Source organism: Megalobrama amblycephala, linkage group LG2, assembly GCF_018812025.1.
Source record: "Megalobrama amblycephala isolate DHTTF-2021 linkage group LG2, ASM1881202v1, whole genome shotgun sequence".
In the NCBI taxonomy this organism is placed as follows: Eukaryota; Metazoa; Chordata; class Actinopteri; order Cypriniformes; family Xenocyprididae; genus Megalobrama; species Megalobrama amblycephala.
The window spans coordinates 53,606,562-53,631,363 of NC_063045.1; the positions used below are offsets into that span (position 1 = coordinate 53,606,562).

The window sequence follows — 24,802 nt, forward strand, 5'->3', positions numbered from 1 at the left end:
ATGCTTGTAGTTCAAATGTTAAGTGTTGATTAACCTTTTCACACTTAGTTGCCTGGAGATGTTCTGTGTACATCTGAGCAGTTTAAACTGCTGGAAAATAGTATAATAAAAATCTTGTTTTTTGACACGTTCACCTGTAAAATCGACAACAATGGTTAAATATTTACTTCTGACCATGTAAGGTTATGTATTAAAAAGCTTTTCCAACACATTGTAACCTTGGATATGTAAATAGAGGTAAAAGATGACAAACCATCATTCATTTCTGTGCATTTCAATATTTTATTATGCTATCAGTGCAAATAAACACCAAAGACCATAAGAAAACTAAAAGGCTCCAGTCAACATAGGAGTATATGAAGTTTTTTTTTTTTTTTTTTTAGTTATTCACAATGCAGAGTCACAACACTGCAGAGTGACTCTAAAATAAACAATTTTGTTTTTTAGTTAGTTAAAAAACAAAAAAACAAAAAAAGAATTACGAACAAAACCATTCAGAAAAAAAAGAAACAAATTATGCACATTTTTTCCTCAGGTTTGAGCACTGGCTCAACAGTTTAGGACTGCATTTGCAGATAGATGATGGTTTAAGTACCCATCTCTCCATGATAAAAACATCTATTTTAAGACTTGACATTTCCCTTAACACAGGGACTCCCCATGCGTGTGCATGCTACAGGCAGCAAAGAGCCTCGGACAGAGCAATAGATGAACAAAGATTATCGTTAGCACAACATAGACATGCAGAAAAGTGTCATCCTCCAGTACCCTATGTACACTATTACGGTTTTCATATGTACACTGCAAGACGTTAAAAACTTTTTTTATGTCTTGAACAATACAAAATAGTAATCTTGAAAGCAATATTTACATAAATTTATGACTCGTACAGAGATTGTGGAATAAAATCTGTTTTTTGTTTTTTTTGTAGGATAACGTTTAAGACTCGAGTGATGGGCCTATCTGAAAAAAAAAAAAAAAACCCTGAAAATTATTTCAAATAAAGTGAACATAAAAAAGAAAAGATTTAGACTGAATTCCAATCCCTTCTCACAGTAGAGCGTCTGATTCACACAGTATCCTGGAACATTTTCAGTCCATAAATATTATTCATAATTAACCGCCACAGCTTTGGTGGACATACAGTATCACCTCTTTCAAAATTCCTAACACCGTAAATGTGTGAATGCTACATACAGGATAGTTAGATAGAATACAAAACAACAAATTATACAAAATTGTAAAAAGATACATTTCATTGGCTAAAAATATGACACTCAGCTTTATTGTAGTTTTTTAAACGTCATGCCATTATCACCACATAACTGCTATAGTTTCATTCCAGATGAAAAATAAAGCACTGTAAATCTGACTAAGTTACGATTGTGGAACATTCCAATAAATGTTTTTACCGTTTGATCACGTGAGAACCCTCTTGACCTCAGCTAGCTTTACAAGAAAGATACCTGATAGATTACACTGCCATTCCTTTAAATTCAGCTGTAAGAAAATATACTTTATAATTGGACATTTCAATGCCACAAATCCAATATTGTGCTTAGACTGTACAATTTTCTTTGCCTCAATAAAATGGAAAGGATCCTGATTTGGCTGTAGATAAATATAGTGTGAAATTAGCAGTAACATTTCTGGATTCATCAATAATACACGTAATTGGATGTTCTTCATAAATGTTTCAGTTGTGGAAGGAGAAAAAGCTTTTTGTGGTGGACATTTTACATTGTGCTGAACAAAGAATTTAGCTTAGCATACATTAAAAAAAAAAAAAAACATTCAAAGATGTGTATGCAAAATAATTATATCATGGAGAATCATGTGACCATCTTATTCTGACATCAATAAAAAAAAACAAAAAAAACAAAATCAAACAAACATACAAATTAAATCATTTCAAGCAGTGTCAGACAACCAAACGTGAATGACCATGTTCCATGGATAAATTTATTCAGTTTCTGTTTTAAGATGAAAAAACATATTATAGACAAATACCGTACATGCAGTTCTTCAGATTCTCTCCATCTTTGGCAGTTCACATCTACCATTTTTCCACAGAACCATTTAGGCTCTCTTCTCTCTGGCTATGAGTCTGTCTGTGGACTGGAGAGTTTATTCTGTGCTCATAGTCATTGTGCGGCTCCACTTTTGCACTCATGACACAGTGGGCCGGCTGCACCTGATCCCGGATCTCAGGTCTGAGCTGACCGTTTCCCCGCTGAAGCATGTAGTAAAGAATTGGATTAGACCTGGTTAAAGGGGGTGAGTCTGGACTGGATCTCTCCTCCCTGCTAAAAGTTTCTCCATGAGACCCTTCAGGTTCTTTTTTAACCGGTTTAGGACTGGCTTTGGGAGAGGAGTTAGCCCAGACTAACGACCCCCCTGTGGTATCAACAGGTGTGGGTGCTATTTTGGGACCTGTACTGAGAGAATAGGGGTACCACGGCAAGTTTGACAACTCGTGAGGGAAACCAGACTGGGATAAGTTCCCATTGGCTGCACAGTTTGCCTGAAGGATGAAGGGACTTGGCGCCCCTCGAGGCTGGGTAAGCTCCTTCAGACAGTTCTCTGACAGGAGGAGTTGCTTGAGAACATTGAAGCCTTGGCTTTCTCTGGAGAGAGAAGTTTTGCTCTTGGGACTCCCAACTACCTCCTCCTCTTTTGGTTTTACTAGGCCTCTACCATTAAATTCAGGTGTTCCAGACACGAGATTGTCACTAGTGGTATCTCCAGACGATTGACAAAGTTCATCACTTAGGCGCTCTGCCAGTTTTCTTTTTTTAGGAACGGGGCTCTGAAAATCCATTGGCTCCTCTTTTACAGAGTTCCTGAGGTGCCTAGTGTGTGGGTTTGAATGGTAGGTAGCATTCTGCTGCTTCAAAAGCTGGCTGAGAAGTCCAAATTTAGCAGCTGTTTCTGTAGGACATAACTCAGATTTGATTGTGTCCTGTGCTTCAGCAATGGGTGAGTGTTGTAATGATCGTCTCTGATGGTACACCCCATCATCAGAGCTGTCTGATGAAAAATTCTCCTCTACTGGCTCCGTTTTGATCTTATGGTCCAGTGAAGGCTTGTTTGAACTGACACAGTTGACGGAGCCTGTCTGAGGCTTCTCCAGCCCCCCTGAGGTTACTTCCAAGAATCTGTGCCCACTGGTTCTTTCTTTCTGGGAAGCCGTTCCAAGCAGAAGTTGCAGTACAGTGCGCTTCTCAAGAAGGTTTTCTATCTGTGATGACGCCGAGAGTGATTGGTTACATTTGTGAGGTGGGAGAGCAGGAGGGGAACCTCCATCTAGTACAGAGGCTTTGTTCCGCTTGTTTGGAATGACAAGTCGATCCAATCGGGCCTGAGGCTTGTTAAGCTCAAGTTCTGGGCTTTGCCTTCTGCTCGTCGCCATTTGAGTGTGTAAAGGAGGGGGAGAAGGTGACAAGTTTTTTATACCACTCTGGGCTAGATTCTGTAGTAGCTTGCTGGCACTGAACGGAGGCTCCACCATCTTTTCACTTGAGTGAGCTTTAGATTTGCACAGATCTAATGGACTGGACTGGGCATGAGGCGAGGGGAAGGAGTACGAAGGGGAGACCGAACTGAAGGTAGCTGTTTGTCTGTCCAGAGGACTCAGTGTTCTGCTGTCCTCAGGTGTGCCAATCCGTTTAAGTGGGCCTGTAGTCAAGCTACCGATTATTGCGTCTGGCTGCAAACTAGGATTATCTGAACTTTTGTTTACCTTCTCATTTTTTCTGCGGTCCAGCAGTAACTGCATTAGAGTGACCTTATCATGGGATTTTACGTCTGGGCTGGCATCCAGATCTGTGGCCTCATGGACCTTTGGCATGGAAGGTTCCGGCTTCCATTTGTTTATGAGAGACTCTGTGAGCTCCACAGAGGGGGTTAATGAAGAGCAGGGCTCAGATTTTTGGCTAGGCACTCTGCTTTTCATGGAGAGGTCAATGGGGGAACAGCTGGAGAAGCTCTCAGCATCACTGCTATCTTTGGTCAGACTGTTATCCTGGTTGGAGTACTCGCTGTCAGAATGCAGGGAGGAGGCCCGGCTCTGGAGGATGCTGCAATCGTCCTCCAGGTGTCCGTTTCTGGTGAGCTGCTGCTGGGAGTTGTGATTGTTGAGAAGTAGGAGCAAAAGGCTGCTGCAGTTCTGCGGTGGTCGACCGTGTCTATCAAAGGGCCGTCTCTCTTTGGGGGGTCTCATGGTGGGTGAGGAAAGGGATGGGCTTCTTTTGCTAGAATTTATCACTGTTGGGGGGAGTGTTCCGTTTTGAACATTTAAGGAGCTTAGCATGTCTGGGGCGGTTGTTGGCTGCCCCATGCTGGGAGGCCTCTTATCCTGCGTTTGTTGAGTAGCCATAGCAGCTAGCCTCTCGCTGGCTGATCGACTGGTTAATTGTGCTTTTAAGGCCTGTTCTCTGGAGTACTGCTGTAGATGAGCCTCACTGGACAGCAACAAGGCCAGCTGACTGCAAGCGACACTGGGCTTGGGTGAAGGGGCTGGACTGGACCTGGTCCGTACCATATTGGCAACAGCCTTGAGCCGCTCTGTGCAGGACATTGATTCTGAGCTAGTGGGCTGGGCAGAACTTTGAGAGGAATGAGGAGAATCAGAGCCTCGATTCTGGTTACTCTGACGACAGTAAGGCACGGTATTTTGTTTCTGTTGCTTGCTTTTCCTCATGAGGCTTTTTAGGCGGCCTGACGCTGTGCCGTAACTCTGGTAGGTTTCCTTATCAACAGGAGCACTTTCACTGCTCTCCCTGTCGAGCGGTTTGTGGCTTTGAGAAATGTGCTGTGACAAGGCGACACTCTGCAGCCGAGAGCTGAAGGACTGCAGCAGAGAAGCCAGCAAGGTGCTCTCCCCCTGCCCAGAGCCATCCAGGCTTCCTTTGTAGTGCTCCCTTCTCTGTCCATTCACTTCCACTACAGTGCCTGATCTTTTCTGGCTGTCATCTTCATTCCACGCTCCTGAGCGAAGCAGTCTGGCTTTTTTAAGGTGCTGCGAGACAACACTAGGTGGTCTACCCTTGTCTGGCGAGGGGGAGCCATGACTGGGGAGCTGAAACACCCTAGTTAGCCTGTTGCCATTTTCTACGTTGTTGTGGACAGGTTCTGATCTCTGTGTGGCAGTGGCAGCAGGCCCAGTGGTGACCGGATGCATTAGCAAACCTTCCAGATATGTTAAAGCAGCAGAATCCTGGTGAGTTTCAGGGCCAGACTCCACCCCATGAGTCATGTTCAACAGCAGGATGCCCTGGTGTGGTGTTTTACAACTACTGAAAATGTCTTAGTAAGATCTGTGCCATAAATGATGAGAGCAGAGAACTCCAGCAGTGCTTTGGATTTTGTTCCTTTCAGTCAATAAGTTTTACATATAGGACCAGAGGGCATTCGTAATGTCAAGCACGACAACCCAACTGACATTGCTGTGCATTCAATGAGTAAATCCAGACTGCTTTAAAATGATGTTCTGAGTACAATCAGAGGAATGAGGAGGTTTCTCTGTCCCAATGAAGCATGCACTCTATATTTGGAAGTTCTTCTGGGAGAAACCAAAGGCTCAGCATTCACTGTTTGCTCTTCTGATCTCAGACGTGGCCACACGGGAACCTACAGCACAAGAAGAGAAAACGCTACATGAGTGACAGGCGTCAACATTCCAGCATCATCAAAACAACCACTGTAACTTTCTTTGAAGTCTCTGTCAAAACCAATTATCACAAAAGAACTAATTAAATTCAAGCAAAAAAAGAGAAAACTTCAGAATGAACACAAAGCTTTTTATAGGGACTCCAGCAATTGTCAATCAAAATGCTCTGACACCCAGCTTTTTTCAGAATCCTCTTTAGGACCTCACAATGTTTGTTCTTATGTAAAGAGAATGTCCATTTCTTCCTATGAGGCTAGGCATTCACCACGGATATCACCACAGATTAAGGAGAGTAAGGTTTCTTAATTATAAGACTGTGTTTGCTCATACAACATCCAAAACAAATATATTTGCTTAAAAGTTTGTTAGTAATAAGGACATCTTCTCGCCTGCTGTGCTTAAGCATCTTTAAAAAATGAACAATATAATGTCACTCACAAAATGTTGTAATGCCAAGATTCACTTTAGACAAAAATAGTATAGAATTTTGATACTAGTCATTTATTGGTCATCCACAGCCGTTATATGAAAATAATTATCAACTTATCAGTATCAGTCAGAAGTTTAATATCGGTGCATCTCCAAGTAAAACATTAAACACAGATCTGCTCTTTTTGATAAGTACACTCTCTTTCAGATATGAGCAAATACCAAGTTACATTATGACTGAAAACTATTGTTCAATCCAGAAAAACAAGTTTTAGGATAACAATCAAAATAATACATTTTCCTCTTCCACAGATATGACAGTCTACCTGGCATAACAGGACCAAAGAAGTGAATACCCGTTCAAAAACGGCTGTCAGCAGCCCCTCATACTCGGACCAGTAGTGGCTCAGAAGGGCTGGCAGGTGTAGAGGGGCACACATGGCACACCTGTCAGACCGCTCCTCCACAGAGCCACAGCATCAGATAACATGACAGCACCGCTGGCTGCTCGCTCGACGGGCCTGAACCCTGTCAGAACTGCTTCCATAAACACTCCTGACTTCCCACTGTCAGGGCCACCATCACAAAGGTTAATTAATACAGGATTCCAGCTCCCCTAAAGCAGTGCTCAGCTGCCAGAGAACATCTTACCCTCCATGTCCTGCCCCTTCAGCAACGGGGTAACGTGTTTCAGTGGTTTGCTGAGGAGTTAAGCTCGACCTTGAGCTAGGGATGCTGTTACAGCAATTCAACAACATGCTCACGCCTGGAATATCCTGAATGTGCTGTAGTAACTTAAGATCCTCAAGATGACGTGACAGGAAAATCCTGCGAGAATCAGCACAAGGTCACACGCATTTAAATTTGATGCAAACTGCATTAAGATGCAACGGTTGGACGCAACAAGTTACGACTGCAAGGACAGCGAGGAGGAAAACTAATTCATTAACTAATTCAGTCTCAGTTACATTATCAGCCTGGGCCACTGACCTAAATTTAACAACAAAGAGGGCAACCTGCTAGAACGGGGCCATCTGACGTCTCACGCTAATCTTAATGGGCCAGATTAAGATTAATTTCCGCCAATGGCGATGCTGCTACCCAACAAATAAAAGTTCAAACTTGGGACAGACAGAGATAAACAGAAGATAAACAGACAGGCTGAAAAACTGGACCATGAGTACAATAAAGTAAACACATCATTCAAGACAAATCAATATCGGTCTACAATCGGATCAGGCTAGATTAGATCTTGTCCATGAAAACAAAAGGAAAACTAAAGGGATAGTTCAGCCAAAAATGAAAATTCTGTCATCATTTATCACCCTCATGCCACTCCAAACTTGTACAACTTTTTCTTCTGAGTTTTAATCCACACAATGAAGGTCAGTGGGGTCCAAAACAACAAGATCACACCACACTGACTTTCATGGTATGGGCAAAAAAAAGAAAAGAAAACACAGGTTTGGAATGATATGAAGGGGATAAAAATTGACAGAATTTTCATTTTTGGGTGAATGATTCCTTTAAAGTCTAACAAGAAAGACTATGAATAAGTATATGAATATTTATCATTTACTATTATTACGAGAGGAAGCAGGCATACAAGGGACGGGAAATACGGGTCTAAGATTCGATCTCACAGCAAGATTCGTCTTTCCCGCACATGACCCTGCTGAACAAGAAATAGAAAATATGTTTTCTCTCTCTTTTTCCCCTCCATCTCTCTCCCTCCAGCGGTCCGCAAGTGATTATCCATTATCTCTGACAATGTCAAACATTCACACCCAACAGCATTTTAAGTGATTTCACTAGCCAGTGGTGAAGGGAACAGCGGCAGACAGGAAGCTTTATCATGGCAGGGCGTCTCTCTTTGCTCACCCAGACACCACGAGCAGGAAGGTCAAACCATCATCAGTGGCTGAGAGGCAATTTCCCCTGAGGAGCTGGACAAAATATGGCCTTAACTGTGAACGCCTAACTTCTTGACGCAAATGTCAGGGATTTGATATCCAGAGCCAATCGCTCACATGTGGGGTATGAAATTAATTGGAATCCAACTCGTCCCACAAAGTACCCTAACAAAAAAAGGTTAATGAATGATCCCCATTATAAGGAACCGTAATCCATTTACACCATTTAAAATGCATGATTAAAAATAGGGTGAGCCGCAGGAACTGTGCTGCGAGTCAAGGTCAAGTACGCATGAGTCTCAGTGTACGCAACAGCTGGAGTCCATGCAAAGCGCTCAGTGTTAATAAAAAGTGACAACCCGGTCCTTGCTGCGCGTATCGCTAATATCTGACACCAGACTGGCAGACGCTTCCCCGGCGTTAAAGGTAAGCCAAGGTTAAAGAAATCTTAAAGGAAAGGGAGCCGTGTGAACCGCTTTCCATCATGTTATCTTAGGCAGCTGGTGTTCAGCCAGGCTACGGGCGCTCACTCAGATACGCCGGGCAGAATTTGTAAATCCAATATTGCTCGAGAAAATTAAATAAGGGGAGTGACGTGCTACCTAAACAAACACGACTGTAACGTCCACATCAGTGAACTTTTCCTCTTTTGGAGTGAAGCATAGAGCTGCTGCGATGACATGGAGCTCTGAAAACTGAGTCTGCTATAAATCTAAAACAAAGTCAATCAGAACAAACTTAAGAAAAAAGAGACTTGACCAGTTAGTAAACATACACTGCCTACAGACTAAACTCGATGTTTCCATGACATTACATTGTCCCCCTCACCCCATGAAAAAGGGGGGACAATGTAATAAAAAAAAAAAAAAAAAACATTACATAAAAATTTATGCTGAATGGCTTTTTTTAATTTACATTTTAAAAAATGATCACATAAGGTCACCATTGCCTACAGTTCATTATAATTCTGCTGCTCGGTTCATGACAAGTAACTCCAGAACATTCAAATTTAGAAAACATCAGCATAAGGCTAGTAATTAAATTCAAACCAGAGATTAATTTTCTTAATCGATTAAGTGCACTTAACCAATGAAAACACAAAGCACCTGGGTTCCTCCTCTTGGCACATCATTCCAGCTGGCACAAATGTTGGCAGAACATGCCAACGAAATGCCACCCGAGTACGATTACAGCATCTCATTCACTCTGCGCTCTTATCACTGTGGCTGTAGCGTGCACACACGCTCCTGCTACTCGCAGAAACACTTTGACTCCGCTTGCCAACTCCTCCATATCTACTCACCCGCTGTCTCTTTAATAGCAACATAGGCCGTTACAAATAGATCTTACCCTGTTCCTCAGTGCTCCTACAACTATACCACGTCTCAGGCCTAAAGATCGTTCTACTACTAAGTTTGAACTGAATTGAAGATGAATTGGAATTGCAGTGGAATTTACTGAATTGAAATTCAAAGAAATTCAAGAGGTAATGGCATTTGGGGGAAATGAAGTGTTCTTCCATGTTGATCCATACATATGTCCTTATGTAAGGCCTATAAAACTGTCAAACTTGGAAAAAAGTTTGTCTTTTATTTAATTTTTTAAAATCCTACTAATTTAAATTCACAATGAAATTCAGTTTCAGTTTTTCAGTTGCATTTTCAGTTCCGTTCTGAATGATGCACAGCCCTGGTTTACTCTTCCCCACACTTCACAAGTGTTTAACACAGATATGAATTCCCATGCTCCTGCAGTCTTGCTCCAAAAGGTCACCTGAACGGATGAGTCAATTTAAAGCACACAAATACACAAACAATCTATTCCCCTCCCAACAAAACACCTTTAACCACCGCCAGAAGTCTTCATGTCAAGAACCGAAGCAGCAATCTTCACACATGCTAGGACTACTTAAGACAACAGTGTTCAAACTATAAGCTTTGTTTAATGACGGCTAATGAGAGCGGCCCTCCGTTTCGAAGGCGATGGGAGTGCAGACAGAACGGGCGCCTTCGCTGCAGATCTCGGGAGGCTCAGACAGGTGAAGTGTGGTAATCAATTTGCTCTACCGGCAGGACTCCTCAGCAGAATACTAATGAATCTCTCTCTCTGCACGCACACACACACACACACACACACACACACACACACATACACACAAATACACACAAATAATCTCAATCACGCTCTCACACGTTCACTCAAACACACATTTCAGCTATTTCCTTGAGTTGCTCTGGCTGGGGGGAATGAGAAAACGCCTAGGCTGATCACTGCCGCCCTCAAGGCTATGTGTACACGTCAGGGTACAGATTACATGGCTGTTCCACTCGACACTTCAAAATAGCTACGGGGGAAATCAGGTGAAAGTCAAACCTGGAGTACAACCCCAGCTGCACGGTCCCGTTTGAACACAAACACACGCACGTGGACACACTTACAGCCAGAAATATACAAAACAGAAACCAAACACGCACCTGCGCCGCCACACACAGGTACAGATGCGTCCAAGGTAAACATTCAGAAAGAAACACATGAGCAGTCACCCATATAAACACTCAAGGGGAAAGGTATGTCAGAGGAGAAAAACAATTTATCACAATTTAGGGATAGAGCTGAATCTTTAATGCCCACCTCCCAGATTTTAATAAGGGTCATTGGGCATCTATAAACATTACTTATTTTTTCTCCATTAAGGTATAAAAAAGTAAATAAAATGAAAATAATTTTAAAAAACGTATTGAAGGTGTGGCAACACAGGAAACACATTTAAATCCAGCATTTCCCGATCATCTTTTCACAATCAAAACAATAAAAGTGTCAAAATCATGCTGGTATAAACAAAATACAGGCCCTTTGGAATTCAAACATTATGTAATCCTGATAATTAAAGCTCCAATTGAAATGGACACAGAAGTTTTTCCGTCTTTTTTCTAATATACGTTTCAGTTAGTTTGTAAAGTAAAGTTTGTATCACAGTTTCCCCCAAAATATTACATTTTCATTATTGATAAGATTTTTTTCTTGAGCACCAAATCAGCATATTAGAATGATTTCTGAAGGATCATGTGACACTGATGCTGAAAACAGTCATTTAAAATAATATTTCACAATATTAGGTTTTACTGTAGACCTTCGTTCATCTTCAGAACATAAAGTAAGATATTTTTGATAAAATCCGATGGCTCAGTGAGGCCTGCATTGACAGCAAGATAATTAACACTTTCAGATGCCCAGAAAGCTACTAAAACAGTTCATGCGAGTACTGTGGTTCAACCTTAATATTATTAAGCGACGAGAATACTTTTTTTGTGCCAAAAACAACAAAATAAAGACTTTTCAACAATATCTATTGATGGGCTTCGCAGCTTCACGAATCACATTTTGAATCAGTGGTTCGGATCACTTATTAAACAGCCAAAGTCACGCGTACTATTGAAATTGATGTAACGAAGCCTCGTTTACTGAAATCATGTGACTTTGGCGCTCTGGGTGTAGAACGACATGAGGGTGAGTAATAAATGACAATTTTTTGGGGGGTGAACTAACCCTTTAAATAAACCTGTATATGATTTTTTTATAATGCTTTTTACAATTTATTTATCTATCTATCTTTACTTACATTTAAAAGGAAAGTGGAGAAGCATCGGGAAAGAAGAGGATGGGATCAGGAAATGACCCGAGGTAGATTCGAACTAACTACTAGGTCACATCTCTGAACAATTTTGTCACTCTTACTGATATGACAGTGGAAAGATGACAGAAAATGACTGGCAGAAGGGGGAACAGGACTTGAAAATGTTGAGCTGGATTCAAAATCACATCGCCGCATGAGCCCCAGGGCTCAATGTGTGAGAGTACATGTACTAACTGCTAGGCCAAGGCTAACCACTGTACTGATTGTCCCCTCTGCTCTGCAGTCAACAGGGCAGCGGTACAGTGAAGCCAATAGCACATTTTACATCATCAGGAATAATTAGCTTTTTACACATCGAGCGTCATTAATCGCCTCTAACAAGAGGACGCAACCTCACCTTGGCAGTTTCATACACAGCTGGAGAATAGAAAGAGAAGCTACACAGGAACACACAGGAAGCTGACATCCTGAAGTGTGAAGACAGCCAGGAGCTATAAAACTAGAGTGAAAACCTCAAAAAGAACGACAGAAAAAAAACAGGTTGCTGTAGCACTGCTGAAATCTGCGCCCTTGACACACTGACACTGTCATGTGACACTCTGTCATCCGCCACCTGGCAAAACCCCACCCTCACTTCCTCCTCCTGCTAACCCAACGGCATTGAACTACATCACACCGCCACCCCCCACTCCCCACGCCAATGGAAGGTAGAGAGGGTCACCATGTCCTCATCTGTAATCCTCTGCCATTCTTCAGCAGCCCGACTGGAGGAGGCGGCACCTGCCACAAGGGGAGAATGCCCAATTAGGCAGCTGTCACGCAAGGCAGAGGCTCCAAACTCATCCCTGTCGAACTGGAGAGCAGCTGCGGGTGCCAATTACAGCGAAACATTAACTGCTTCGGTTCCAGGAAGCCTGGGCAACACATGATGTTCGATGCTTCCAGGTTTCTAGCCTGCAGGCATTGCAACCTGATTACTGGCATACCCCGTTCATCCCACAGCAGATATCAAGAGCAACATCTACTCTAAAAGATGCCCAACATGGTGAATAGGGCTGATACGATCATATATCGATACACAGCATAGACTAAAAGGCAATTTTTATACCTTAATATAATTGCATTTATTTAATATAAATGCATTTTTATAATTTAATAAAATGTTCTCTTTACAAATGGGCAAAATGTCGTTGGCAACGGCGACATATAGCGCAGTTCAAGTCCTGGCTCATGGACCTTTCCCAATAACCCCCCCCCCTCCCCCCCCAACTTCGCTTCCTGTCAACTTACTGTCCTGTCATAATAAAGGCAACAAACATCAAAAATAAATATTTAAAACAAATAACATTTTTTAAAACAAAATTAATCATTTTTAAGATTTTTTTTGTTGCATTTTTTCCTTATTTATTATGATAGGACAGTAGGTAGACAGGAAGTGAGGTGGGAGAAAGATGGGGGGGACGGGATCGGGAACGGTCCTCGAGCCAGTACTCGAACTTGGGTCGCCGGAAGCACAACAGTGCTATATGTCTGCGCACTGCCCATGAGGATATCAGCGCTGACAATACTTTTTTAAAATAAAAATAGCATAAAAATTTTGCTATTTATTGTATCATGAAATTTACTTTGTTTTAATTTGATAAAACCGTAAAAGGTTCCGTTTACTTTGGGGTTTACATTTTTGATTTTCAATTAATCCTTACATCAACTTTTACTTAGTTATTTGCACATTCATTTAATTTCCTGAATTAAGGAAGCAGCAGATAGGCGAAATAAGCGAAAACTCTGAAACTTGTATTTCAAATATGGTGACGCTAAACGTGCAACTGAACCACAGTTTCACTTTGTCAGACTTTTCACGCAGTTTAAATCATGATCCAATTATGTAAAGCGTCGTAATGTACTGAATCGCAACTTTTGTGTTGCAATACATATATTGTGAGGTAGTTTGTGATACCCTACACTACTGTGAAGGAATGGAGGGCCAGAAAAGTAATCTTTTCACTTCCTCTCCAACCTTTTTCTGCCAAAAGAGTGACAGTAATGTAACATTTCCATGTTTAAATCAGATCTTCACAGGCCTGGGGCCTCCATAATCTCCCTACTGTTAATTAAATGACGAGGGAGCGTAGGCGAGCCGAGAGGAAAGAGGGACAAAGCTGCTGGGTCTCCTGCCACAGCAAGACTCGTTAATATTAAAGATTTATGCTCTTCCTCTGCCATTGCCACAGACCTTTCTGCACTATGTGTGTGAGTGTCTGTTCGGGTGTGTGTTTTTAGGATAACGCACTACAATGCAAACTAGACGATCACTTCGGTCTCAGCAGTGTGTCAGGGAGCGCGGAAATTGTTGACAAATTTGTTGTGATTGTATAATTTATCATCTCAAAACACTTCTGTTTTGAGTAAGACGGAAACTAATCTGCAAGAGCGAAATGAAATGAGCTGGACGCCAGCCGGCAGAAGATTTACGACAGACAGAATCCGGAATCATGACAGTGGTTATTGATCATTTAGTCTCCATGGTTTCTCTGTTTAATCGAAAAGTCGCAAAATGGTGATAACGGACGCCTGAGGGACAGATTAGTTTAGCACAGATACCTCAAGAACACGACTGCTGTTTTTTTTTTCCTCTCCAAATGATCTTTTTTGAAGCCAAACGTAAGGTCAACCAGGTTCACTCTCAAAGTTTTATTAGAATCACTAAAGAATCAGGTTTTTTGTTATTACTCATCCTCATGACATTCAAAATTCTTTTGTGGAACACGAAAGAAAGAATTTTAAACAATGTACTAATCTTTACCGTGCAAATTAAAAGAATGGGGAAGCTTTCAAACTTTACAAAAGCATCACACAAGCATTCTAAAAGTAGCCCATGCAACTCAAAATGCTGTAATCAAAGTCCTCTGAAGCCATAAAATTGCTTTATGTGATGAGCAGTCCAAAATACAAGCCGTTATTCACTTACAGTCTATGTCAATGAGGTGAACTTGAGAAACAAATCAGTCCAAATTGTGAGTGAATCATTCAGAACAGTTCTGTGAACTGGATGAAATGATTCAGTGAAAAGTTATCCACAAATCAGAAAATGCTACTTTTTATTATATAATGAAAGAAAGAGAGGGAAAGTCAAGATTTTGATCTTAAATTTAGCTCTGTTCCTTACACAAAGGTACTGTAATGATTTCAGAGAGTGTTGGGGAAAGTTACTTTTGAAAGTAGTGCATTACTCCCTAAAAAGTAACTAACTGTGTTACTTGGTTACTTTTTATGGAAAGTAAAGCATTACTTTTGAATTACTTTTTCTCATCTGGGCTGGGCTGTTTGTTTGTTGTTATAACAACAAAAAAGTTATATTTTTGGCAAATGTAAAGGCCCTTTCACACCAAAAGTGAAATGAATAATCCTCAGGTTGAAGGAAATGCAAATTCACGCCTGTACAGTAGATGGCGCAGTTCAAACAAACAAGCCTTTCAGCTATGCTGCCATTCTGGAATACAGCAGAATAGCATACAGGAGAAGAAGTAAATAAGTAAATGTATGCTCACATTTAGTCTAGAACCAGTCTAGAATAACCATCGTGTTTACACAGTGCCTCTGCACTCCCGATTTCTCTCAGCATGGGGACAGAAGAGCTGTTAGTCAATAAATGGGAAAACAAAGTAACTTATTTGAAAAAGTAACTCAGATATTTTGTTGTAAATGGTAAAGTAAATGCATTACTAGTTACGTGAAAAAAAGTAATCCAATTATAACTCGTGTTACTTGTTTCAGAACACTATACAATGCAGAACTCAAATGAACCACTTTTATGATGGTTTTTTTTTGGGCATTTTGGACCTTGACAACCCCAGTGCTCATTCACTCCCATTATATTGAAAAAGTGGCTTGGATATTCTACACAAATGCATGCTCCCCAGAAGAAAGTAAGTCATGAACTAATCCTTTAAATGCTCTCTCAACACTAGTAAGATTCTTTCAGACAAAACTACTCAAACAAACTGCCGTATGACGTAAAGCAGGGGAATTTTACACTAAGCTCATGTATGACCACAGGGCACTAGGGCAGCGAGACTGCAGACTTAACAGAGCTTTAACTGTTAATCGCCGCAGATAAAAACGGATGCACGAGTTAAAAGCATGAGAGGAAGCGGTTAGCATGACCGTTAATGGCCAAGTTACGTTAAAACCTCTCTCCCTCCATTTCATCCAGATTTTAAAACCACACACACCCTCTTTCCTGGCTGCACCGGAATATGTGGCACTACAGAGTTGTTTCAAAGCGTCTGAGGATAATCGAAGACAGCCCTTGACTGGCGCCTCAACGCAGCCACAATAACTGTGGTCGCAGGAAGACATTGAGGGGTTAACCGTGGGGTAAATGAAGGGTTTTACAGTGCCCCCATTCCCCCCGCCCTCCTCTTCCTGTTGTTGCTGAGAGTCACAGGGTGAGCGCATGTGACCTTGAGATGCATCGTTGGCACAGTCAGGGCTGCCTTGCCTCCAGGCGTCCTTGAACTGGATCTGCAAGACAAAAACCTTCACACTGCCAGATAGACATCTCAAATCTCCCCCCTACCACCACCACCCCAAACGTCTCTCTCTCTCTCTCTCTCTCTTTTCAATCTGCGTGCCTGTTATCTCCTCCCCAGTGGGGGAGTCTAATCTGAATGCTGGATCTTTAACCTTAGCACTGAACTCAGACAGAGGCGGAATTTCAAAATGTCTCACTGGTGTATTTTTAACCTTCTTCCACAGATTGTTTGTCTCCGTTTCAGGGGATTAGATGACTCTCCACGGCATCCGAAGCACTAGCCAGGCTGACTTGGAATGCGTTTTTTGACGCAGAACAAGTTGACGTTCACAACAGCCCCGAACAAACTCTGAGAAGACACCCACCAAAGCAAGGAGAAAAAAAAGCTTTCAGTGAATAGCTGGACAAGCTGGTTTTGTTTTGTTTTTATCAGCTAGAGTTCTGCATGAGTGTGTTTGTAAGAAAGATTTGTATCCTAGCATGTTGGCATCTGTAAGAGGCTTCTTAAAAGGAATATTCTGGGTTCATTACAACTACAAATTGAGCTCATTTAGCAGCATTTGTGGTATAACATTGATTACCACATAAAACGAGGGATGAGTTTAAATTATTTTATTTGAGAAAAAAAAAAGAAGCAAAAATTGAGGTTGCTGTGTTGCACTTATAATGGATGTGAATGGGGCTGATTAAAAAACAGAAATGTTAAGATTATTCTATAAGAGCACTTATAATCACAGGAAAGGTTAGTAAATGATTTTTACACTAAATTTGTTAACATGCATATTGCTTACGTCTAGTGGCTATACTATTAAAATTGAATATTTTTATGTTTAAGGATTTAACTTTTCATTTCCATTGTGTTTCACTGATTTTTGCTTCTTTTTTTAAGAAAAGGAGGGAAAATTCAAAAGTATAAAAGCTAAAATAAAATATAATAAAATAAAAATCTGATGAAAACAAATGAAAATGGCCTTGGCTACGAACTGAAATAAAATAAGTCAAAGTACAAAAACTAAAACTGAGGTAAAAAAGCTAAACAGAATATAATATAATATAATATAATATAATATAATATAATATAATATAATATAATATAATATAATATAATATAATATAATATAATAAATGACAAAAGCACATAACAAAATTACTAAAACTTGACCTAAAATTAAAATAAAAACGGAAATATAAAACATGAACGCTATAATATACTATAATAGTATATAAATAAAATAACACTAAAATAAAATAACACTGACAGTATTCAACATTGTACTGAACCTAGAATATTCCTTTAAATATCTAAACAAGTCCAGGGTCAACATACATGTTTTGCTGGTGAACATCATGTCTTTGCTGGTCCCCCAGCTAGACCTGCACCAAACTAGCACTAACTACAACTAGTATCCTGATATGTATCATTTCACACCTCTACTCTTCATCTTTTCAATAAAAATGCAAAAAAAAAAAAAGAAATGGCAGCATATGCATCCCCAATGCCTTTCTCAATAGAAATGGCATAAAAACAAAAAGTGACACACTGCATGTGCTACAGGAGAGCATAAAGCACCTTTTATCATCATGCAAATTCAGTGCCCTTGGTTGCACAAGGTTCATCACTTTAAACAAATATTTGGACTGTCCTCTGTACATTGACATCAAGGTGGGGGAAGAGGGGAGAAATGTCATGTTTAAACACTAACCCTGCCTCGCTGCTAACAGGAACACAACGCGCACGCACGAATCCCGCCCGGCCCGGGAACGTGTGGATCGTGTCCTTTGCGGGAGACTTTGCAGTGCCGTGTAGACTGACCTTTCCTGACTGTAACGTTATCGCATGTCATATGTGATCCTGCTGGAAACCATCTGCCGTGGACTCCTCTGGCAGCACGCAGGAGTCCGAGACGTCACCGCTCTCCTCACCTTCGCTGGAATTCATCAGATTACCGCAGGAACACCCACCTGGCCCTGTTTGGGATAGGATCCTCACGCTACACGATACACTCAATTAGACCAAAGGTCATTCGTGCCAAGTCATCATGTCCGTGGGTTATTAGTATCATACTCAAAGTAGGGAAGCGAGCGGGGAAGCAATAAGTCATAAAAGATGTTACAGTGATTATACCATGGTTCAGCAGTGCTGTAGACATGACGAGAAACGGAGCAACAACATGATAAAAGACACTATAGGGTGGATGGTGTATGCAGAAATAACACAATATAAAAAATTGTTCTAAAAAATATTTAAAAATCACAATATACACATTTTTATGGGGGGAAAAAAACTACACGAAAACTACTAAAAAAATGTCCATGTGACAGTTTCTACGGTAATGGTAAAACAATCACAAATTATATTATTTCAGATTTTTGAAACACTTATGAAACAATGAAACAACTTTATCAATAACTGAAAATACCATTTTATCAATTAGTTTTACTCTGTATCATTACAAGCCAAATAATAAAAGTGCATCAACAAATAATAAAATTAATTTATATAGAGTTTAACTGATTAACGGTTGTAGTGATTAATATAAACAAAAAACATCTTACACTGTAAAAAATTATTTTCATGATTTGTTATGACAACATTTTTTCTTTTGTCAAATCAACCTTAAATAATTGATGTGGTTTAGATCAAATAACATTTTGAGTTTCTGTTGATTAAACCAATCGCCTTCATTGTATTAACTAAACATTAATTTCAATGAACTCAAAATTAAGGCAACCAGGTAACTTACTTTTTAAGTTAAACCAACAATTCTTTTTATACAGTGTAACTATTAATCTTAATTATTATCAATAAGAATACACCTTAAAATATACCTCAAAATATTCATGTCATTCATGTCAAAATATTCATGTAATACTTGAATAATACTGAATAGTTTCCATATTATGTGGTATTAATTCTTATAGCTGTGAGGAATCAATAAGCATGTAAAGCAGAAGTGATACGTGCATTATCATGAAGTGAAACGGGTTCAGTCATTTTCATATAATATCTTGAGCCACTAATAAGAACAGTCTTCAACAGCTAGACATTAGATACCTGATAATGATGTGATGAAATGGTTTATCATAAAGAATTTAAAGTTTTAGTGTTTCAATTCAGCCAATTCAAATTCTGTACAGTAGCTACCGTCAACAGTCTGAGCTGTCATTCATGTTAACTTCTTATGACAAAAATGAAAAGTTTTGTCATCACTCACCCTCAAGTTGTTCCAAACCTGTATGAGTTTCTTTCTTCTGTTGAACACATAAGAAGATATTTTGAAGAATGTTGGTAATCAAACAGTTGATGGTGGCCATTGACTTCTATAGTAAGAAAAAAAAAAAATACTATGAGTCAATGGCTAATGTCAACAGTTTGGTTACCGACATTCTTCAACATCTCTTCTTTTGTGTTCAACAGAAGAAAAACTCATACAGGTTTGGAACAACTGAGTAAATGATGACAAAAATTTCATTTTTGGGTGAACTGCCATTGTTAAATACTTCTCAAAGTTAAAGGAAAGAGGGGAACTACAGGGAATTAATGGGGAAATGTGTCTTTGCTTGTTTGGGACTGATATTGAGGTCGTTGCAATTGCCGTGTTTTACAGTCACGCCGCCCTACACTTTCAGAGCAGGCCAACCTGCTTTCCATTACTCACAGTACTCATGATAAGAGCCATAGTGTGTGCACACAACTCAAAATCTCAAATACTGAAACTCACAGTCAGGTCAAAGTCTCCCCGTGTCTGTTAGATGAAGAACAGCTCATTTAAATCAAATATTGAACTGTGCAATATAAACGGTCATTATTCAAAAAGGAACACTTTTTGAGTTCCAGAGTCCAGCCGCCTGCTCTGTGGCTTTCTCTCAATACGCTGAAGGATCCGTTGACCTTTTATGTTCTACAAAAACAACAATCTGTCATAAAAGGCCACGCCCACTGGGATCTGTGTCCAGGAGCGTAAACGATGATGCAGTGATTCTCCCATGACTCCTGGCTTTCACCAGTGTGCCAATACTGATGTCATCTTAATTACCCTGAGCTATGGGGAAAAAAACAACAACCTTGAATTGAGCTGCGTGCTCATCTTGTAAATTCAGCGTCTTTAAGGAAACTCTTTGGGAAATCATGTTGATCATGAATGATTTAAAGATTCAGTGTTTCAAGTCCATCAAATTGTAAAACTCGTACATAGTTTACTTTCAAACTTATCAAAACTTTTAAAGGGGAGGAAATTTGCTCAGCGTTTCTAGGGTAATCACTCAGATTGTTCGGGACTGATATTGAGGTCGTTACAATTGCCACGTTTCAACATTTGGGATTTTAAAGGGATAGTTCACCCAAAAATGAAATTTACTTACTCACCCTCATGTTGTTCCAAACCCATAAGATTTTCATTCATCTTTAAAACACAAATGAAGATCTTTTTAATGAAATCTGAGAGCTTTCCGACCCTCCTTTTTCACACTTCCGGGTTTTTGGCTTCCGGAATGATCCACGCCGGGTAAAAGTTTTTCCGGTTACAGTGATAGATAGCCTCGTTCAGAACCAGCTCGGGAATCAAAGTCGTTTTACGAATTAAATGTCATGAAAATGTTTGAACGTTCTTGGTGAATTATTGGTGAGACTACAGAGCTCTCATTAAGAGCTAAATTTAATAAATAATTCAAAATGATGGCGGTTAAACTGGTTATATTCTTCGTGTCTGTTTGGCGCGGCTCTGCATTATCGCGCTTCATATGCTGTAAAGATAATGCCTGCGTCTCAACGTGCACACTATCCATCCTAAATAGTAGTCTATGTGACATTAGTAATATTCAGTACTATTTAGGGTGGATATGCACATCGGGATGTAGGCTATAGAGTGTTTTTAGCGACGTGCTGGGGAAGCGATCAGCTGGCAGCTCCCTTATCACGCAAGCCTGATCCTCTGATTCATAAAACAGGACCGCTCGCACCCTGATATTTCTGGATATAAACACTTCAGTCATCTCATATTTTCCAGTCGTCATCATCTTAAAGTGTGTATTATGCACAGTATTGTGCTGTTGCAACATTAATGCAAAGACTGATAGTTGTGTACAGTGTGGTGTTGGAAATTAATTATGTCTTAGTTTAATCATTTTTATCGATCAGGATTAGTTATAACATTTGCTTGAATGTGGGATGTAATGCCATATGAGATTAACATGCTATATGTTTTTAAAACGTATAAAATGACAATAGGCTATCTCACGACTTTATATCCCCCACTGAAGTATATATTGGGAGTTAATTTTTATTTATAAATAATGTTCTTCGTACGTAATACAATCGGGGAAATTGCTGAATGAGTAGCTGCGTAGCCGTAGCCTAAACTGTATGACAGCTGGTAATATAAATCCACCTGCTGGTAAATTTAAGCAACGGCCTGAGTGGCCGTATAAGCTACAAACAAGTAGAAAATAATTTCTTTGTAGATTATACAGGAAAACAGAAAAGGTAAGAAGCGATATTTGAGAAAAGAGCATATCAATCTAATAGCCGTAGACGCATAGCGGAACTAACTTTACCCTGCGTCATGTGATTTCCGATTCTTGTGAAAAAGGTCTATTGACAGCCTACGCAACTGACACTTTCAAGCCCCGATATAAATCTCCAACAGTACACGCAATAACGTCCGCTCTCACGTCAACACAACACGCATGCGTCGTGGTGCTCTAATGAACACAGGTTGGAGATTTGGTGGTAAATTATGTTTTTTTGAGGTTAAACCACTGGGGTCACATGGATTACTTTTACGTAGGGCTGGGCGATATATCGCATGCGATTGTCACTCGCATTTCGTCAGTAAAGCCGGTTCCCTGATTACCGCTAAATCGCCATCACCGGCTTTCAAATGGAGCAGCATTTAATACAGAGCCGTAGTTCACTGACAAGCTACGCAATATCGCGTTCATTATCGAAGGCGATTCATCTGTGATAATGAACGCGATATTGCGTAGCTTGTCAGTGATCTACGGTTTACTGACGAAATGCGAGTGACAATCGCATGCGATATATCGCCCAGCCCTACTTTTACGATGTCTTTACTACTCATCTGGGGCTTGAAAGTAGCACTTGCGTAGGCTGTCAATGGAGGGACAGAAGATCAAAAAGATCTTCATTTTGTGTTCCGAAATGAACAAAAGTCTTACGGGTTTGTAACGACATGAGGGTGAGTAAATGATGACAGAATTTTCATTGTTGGGTGAACTAACCCTGTAAAGAAACGCATGAGAAGACCAATGAGAGAATCCGTTCAATATCTCAGATTTGCCTCAAATAGGCCTACATTTAAGAAATATAATTAAATAATTATAAAATATAATTAAGTATAAATATATATCAATATCTATGAATAAGCACCCAGAACAGGAGTGACAACTGTATTTAGCTGTTGTTTCTGAACTGTAACTGTAACTGAGACGATATTGTATTTTCTCAGCTTTTGTCCCAGTGGAGGCAATGGGTGTGAAGGTCCTAAGAGACCGCAGACCTCCATGAACAGTTTTGGGCATATAATATATGCTTCATTTGCAGCTTTCTCTACTGTTAGACAAGCCGTTTACAAGACACAGTCCCTGCCGTTGACCCACTTCTGTGTGGCTGCGTCTGGCAACAGCCCCTGCACCCCATCCGACTGACTGCAGCACCGCAACCCTCGGCCTCCCTGAACTGTGAGAAAAATAGGTCACCATGGCCCACTTTTCTTTCTTTTTTTTTCCTCTAAAAGACAGTGTATGAAGACTGCTGCAGAGTTAGATCAGGCAGCTCAGCAAAAGAAGGAGAGAAAAACACAAACACAGGAGAGAAAGAGAGTCTACAGTACCTTCATTAACCTCAGTATTCAGAGTGCACATGCTCCTCGCATCAGTGACGTCAAAGGGTCTTATCAGACGGCAGGAACGCACACAGCACATGCCTTAATTAAACATGGCTCACGAGTCAACTGCGGCTGCCTTAAAACACACACGACATGTACACAATTCCTCATTCAGAGCCTTAAAAAAAACGACCCATTTCAAAAGTTGCATGGTGGGACCAAGTTCGGTAGCAAGGTCTTTTAGCTAAGGCCAAAAATTAGGTTTAAAAAGTTAAAATATATTTATATATATATTATTTATTTAACAAGTTTTTTTGAGTGAGATGTGGATGTGTTGTGCTGATAGTGATATGAAAGTCTTGTGTATGATTACTGTAAGGTGAGAAGAACATATTTTCAAAGAACACAAACACATGCATATGAATAGATATCGATCACGCACTCAATGCCAACAACTCAAGCTCTCTGACATAAAAAAAGGTTTTGTCAGTTTCAAACGCAAACACCCAGCACACATCTCAGTAATTATGTCAACAAAATGTGCAAAACTGCTAAAATCAAAATGTTTAACACATTAACAATTATCTGCCTTTTCTAAATTTGCCAAAAAAGTAACTTTTAAATATTGGCCTGCATCATATCTCAGTCTATCACTACAAAAAACACTTAAAAACACAAATTTTACCCATACAAATCACTCTGGAAAGCATTCACCCCTCATAAAGTGTAAGAAATACATGAGCCTAAAGAAAATCTCACACATTCACATAAACAAATCTGAAGGGTGGCAACAAGGTGCTGAATCAAACTGATCATTGACCTTATTAAACCCGTTTAAGTGTATTTAGGGCAAGCCCTACCTTAATATAACCGGCAAGTGCAGCCCTGGATGGAGAGACAGGTGGCTTAAAGAAAAGATCTGCTCTATTTGAGCCGTCTGGCCTCTGCGACCGAATCAGACATGTAAACGAACTTACACAAGCAGAGCGGCAGCACATGTAAACATCTACCACAGGTCAGCGGCCACAGGTGAACCAGTTTCTACATGGCTCTCATCCAGTCTCATGAAGAACGCACAAACATACAGCATTAGCTCACTGAAATACTCCAATCTGGCTTCAGCTCAAGGTCACTGGAGCAGAACTGATTTTGTTATAACTGGGTGAAAACTACCAACTCACACCACAGCGGCTTTGTGAAAAAGGCAAACTTTGCTGATCACAGTACACTGGGAGTACATGATCACCTTATTCTTTACCAGCTACAGTAGAAAAATGCTGATATAGTTGGGCAGTTCAAGTAATTTCTGAGAATCTTTCAAGCAATTGCAATAAATGTACTAAAAAAAAAGGAATTTCATTATTTTATACTATTTTATAGTAATACTTTTACTACTAATTTAATATAACATTTTAGATAAAAATTTATGTAGTTAAATATTGCATTTTACTGTAATATTAATGTGTGTGTGTGTGTGTGTCACTATCTTTTTTGTACACTACTAAATTATTTAGTTGAAATAATAAATCTGGTAATAAATTAATTAATTAAATGTAGAAGAAAAAGAAAAACAAACAAAAAAAAAATTCACAAAATATATAAAATTTGTTGTTTCTATTGTAATATTAATGTATAAATCTATCTATCTATCTATCTATCTATCTATCTATCTATATATATATATATATATATATATATATATAAAATCATTTTTATACACTATTATATTAATTAATTAGTTTAAATAATTCCTCTGGTAATAAATTAATTAATTAA

General features: G+C 39.8%; 1 protein-coding gene across 5 annotated transcripts in view; it reads right to left on the reverse strand.

Annotated features, from left to right (window-relative positions):
* Positions 1 to 262: 262 nt before the first annotated feature.
* nrip1b (nuclear receptor interacting protein 1b) overlaps positions 263 to 24,802 on the reverse strand; it is a 76,406-nt gene continuing 51,866 nt past the window's right edge. For 4 of the 5 annotated variants that reach the window (XM_048180911.1, XM_048180914.1, XM_048180912.1 and 1 more), the window contains one exon: positions 263 to 5,631. In XM_048180911.1, the coding sequence (XP_048036868.1) occupies positions 2,057 to 5,257 (3,201 nt within the window). In that variant the 5' untranslated portion in view covers positions 5,258 to 5,631 and the 3' untranslated portion in view covers positions 263 to 2,056. Of the gene's footprint in view, positions 5,632 to 12,044; positions 12,872 to 24,802 lie in introns of those variants that run through there. The other variant, XM_048180913.1, reaches the window with a different exon arrangement.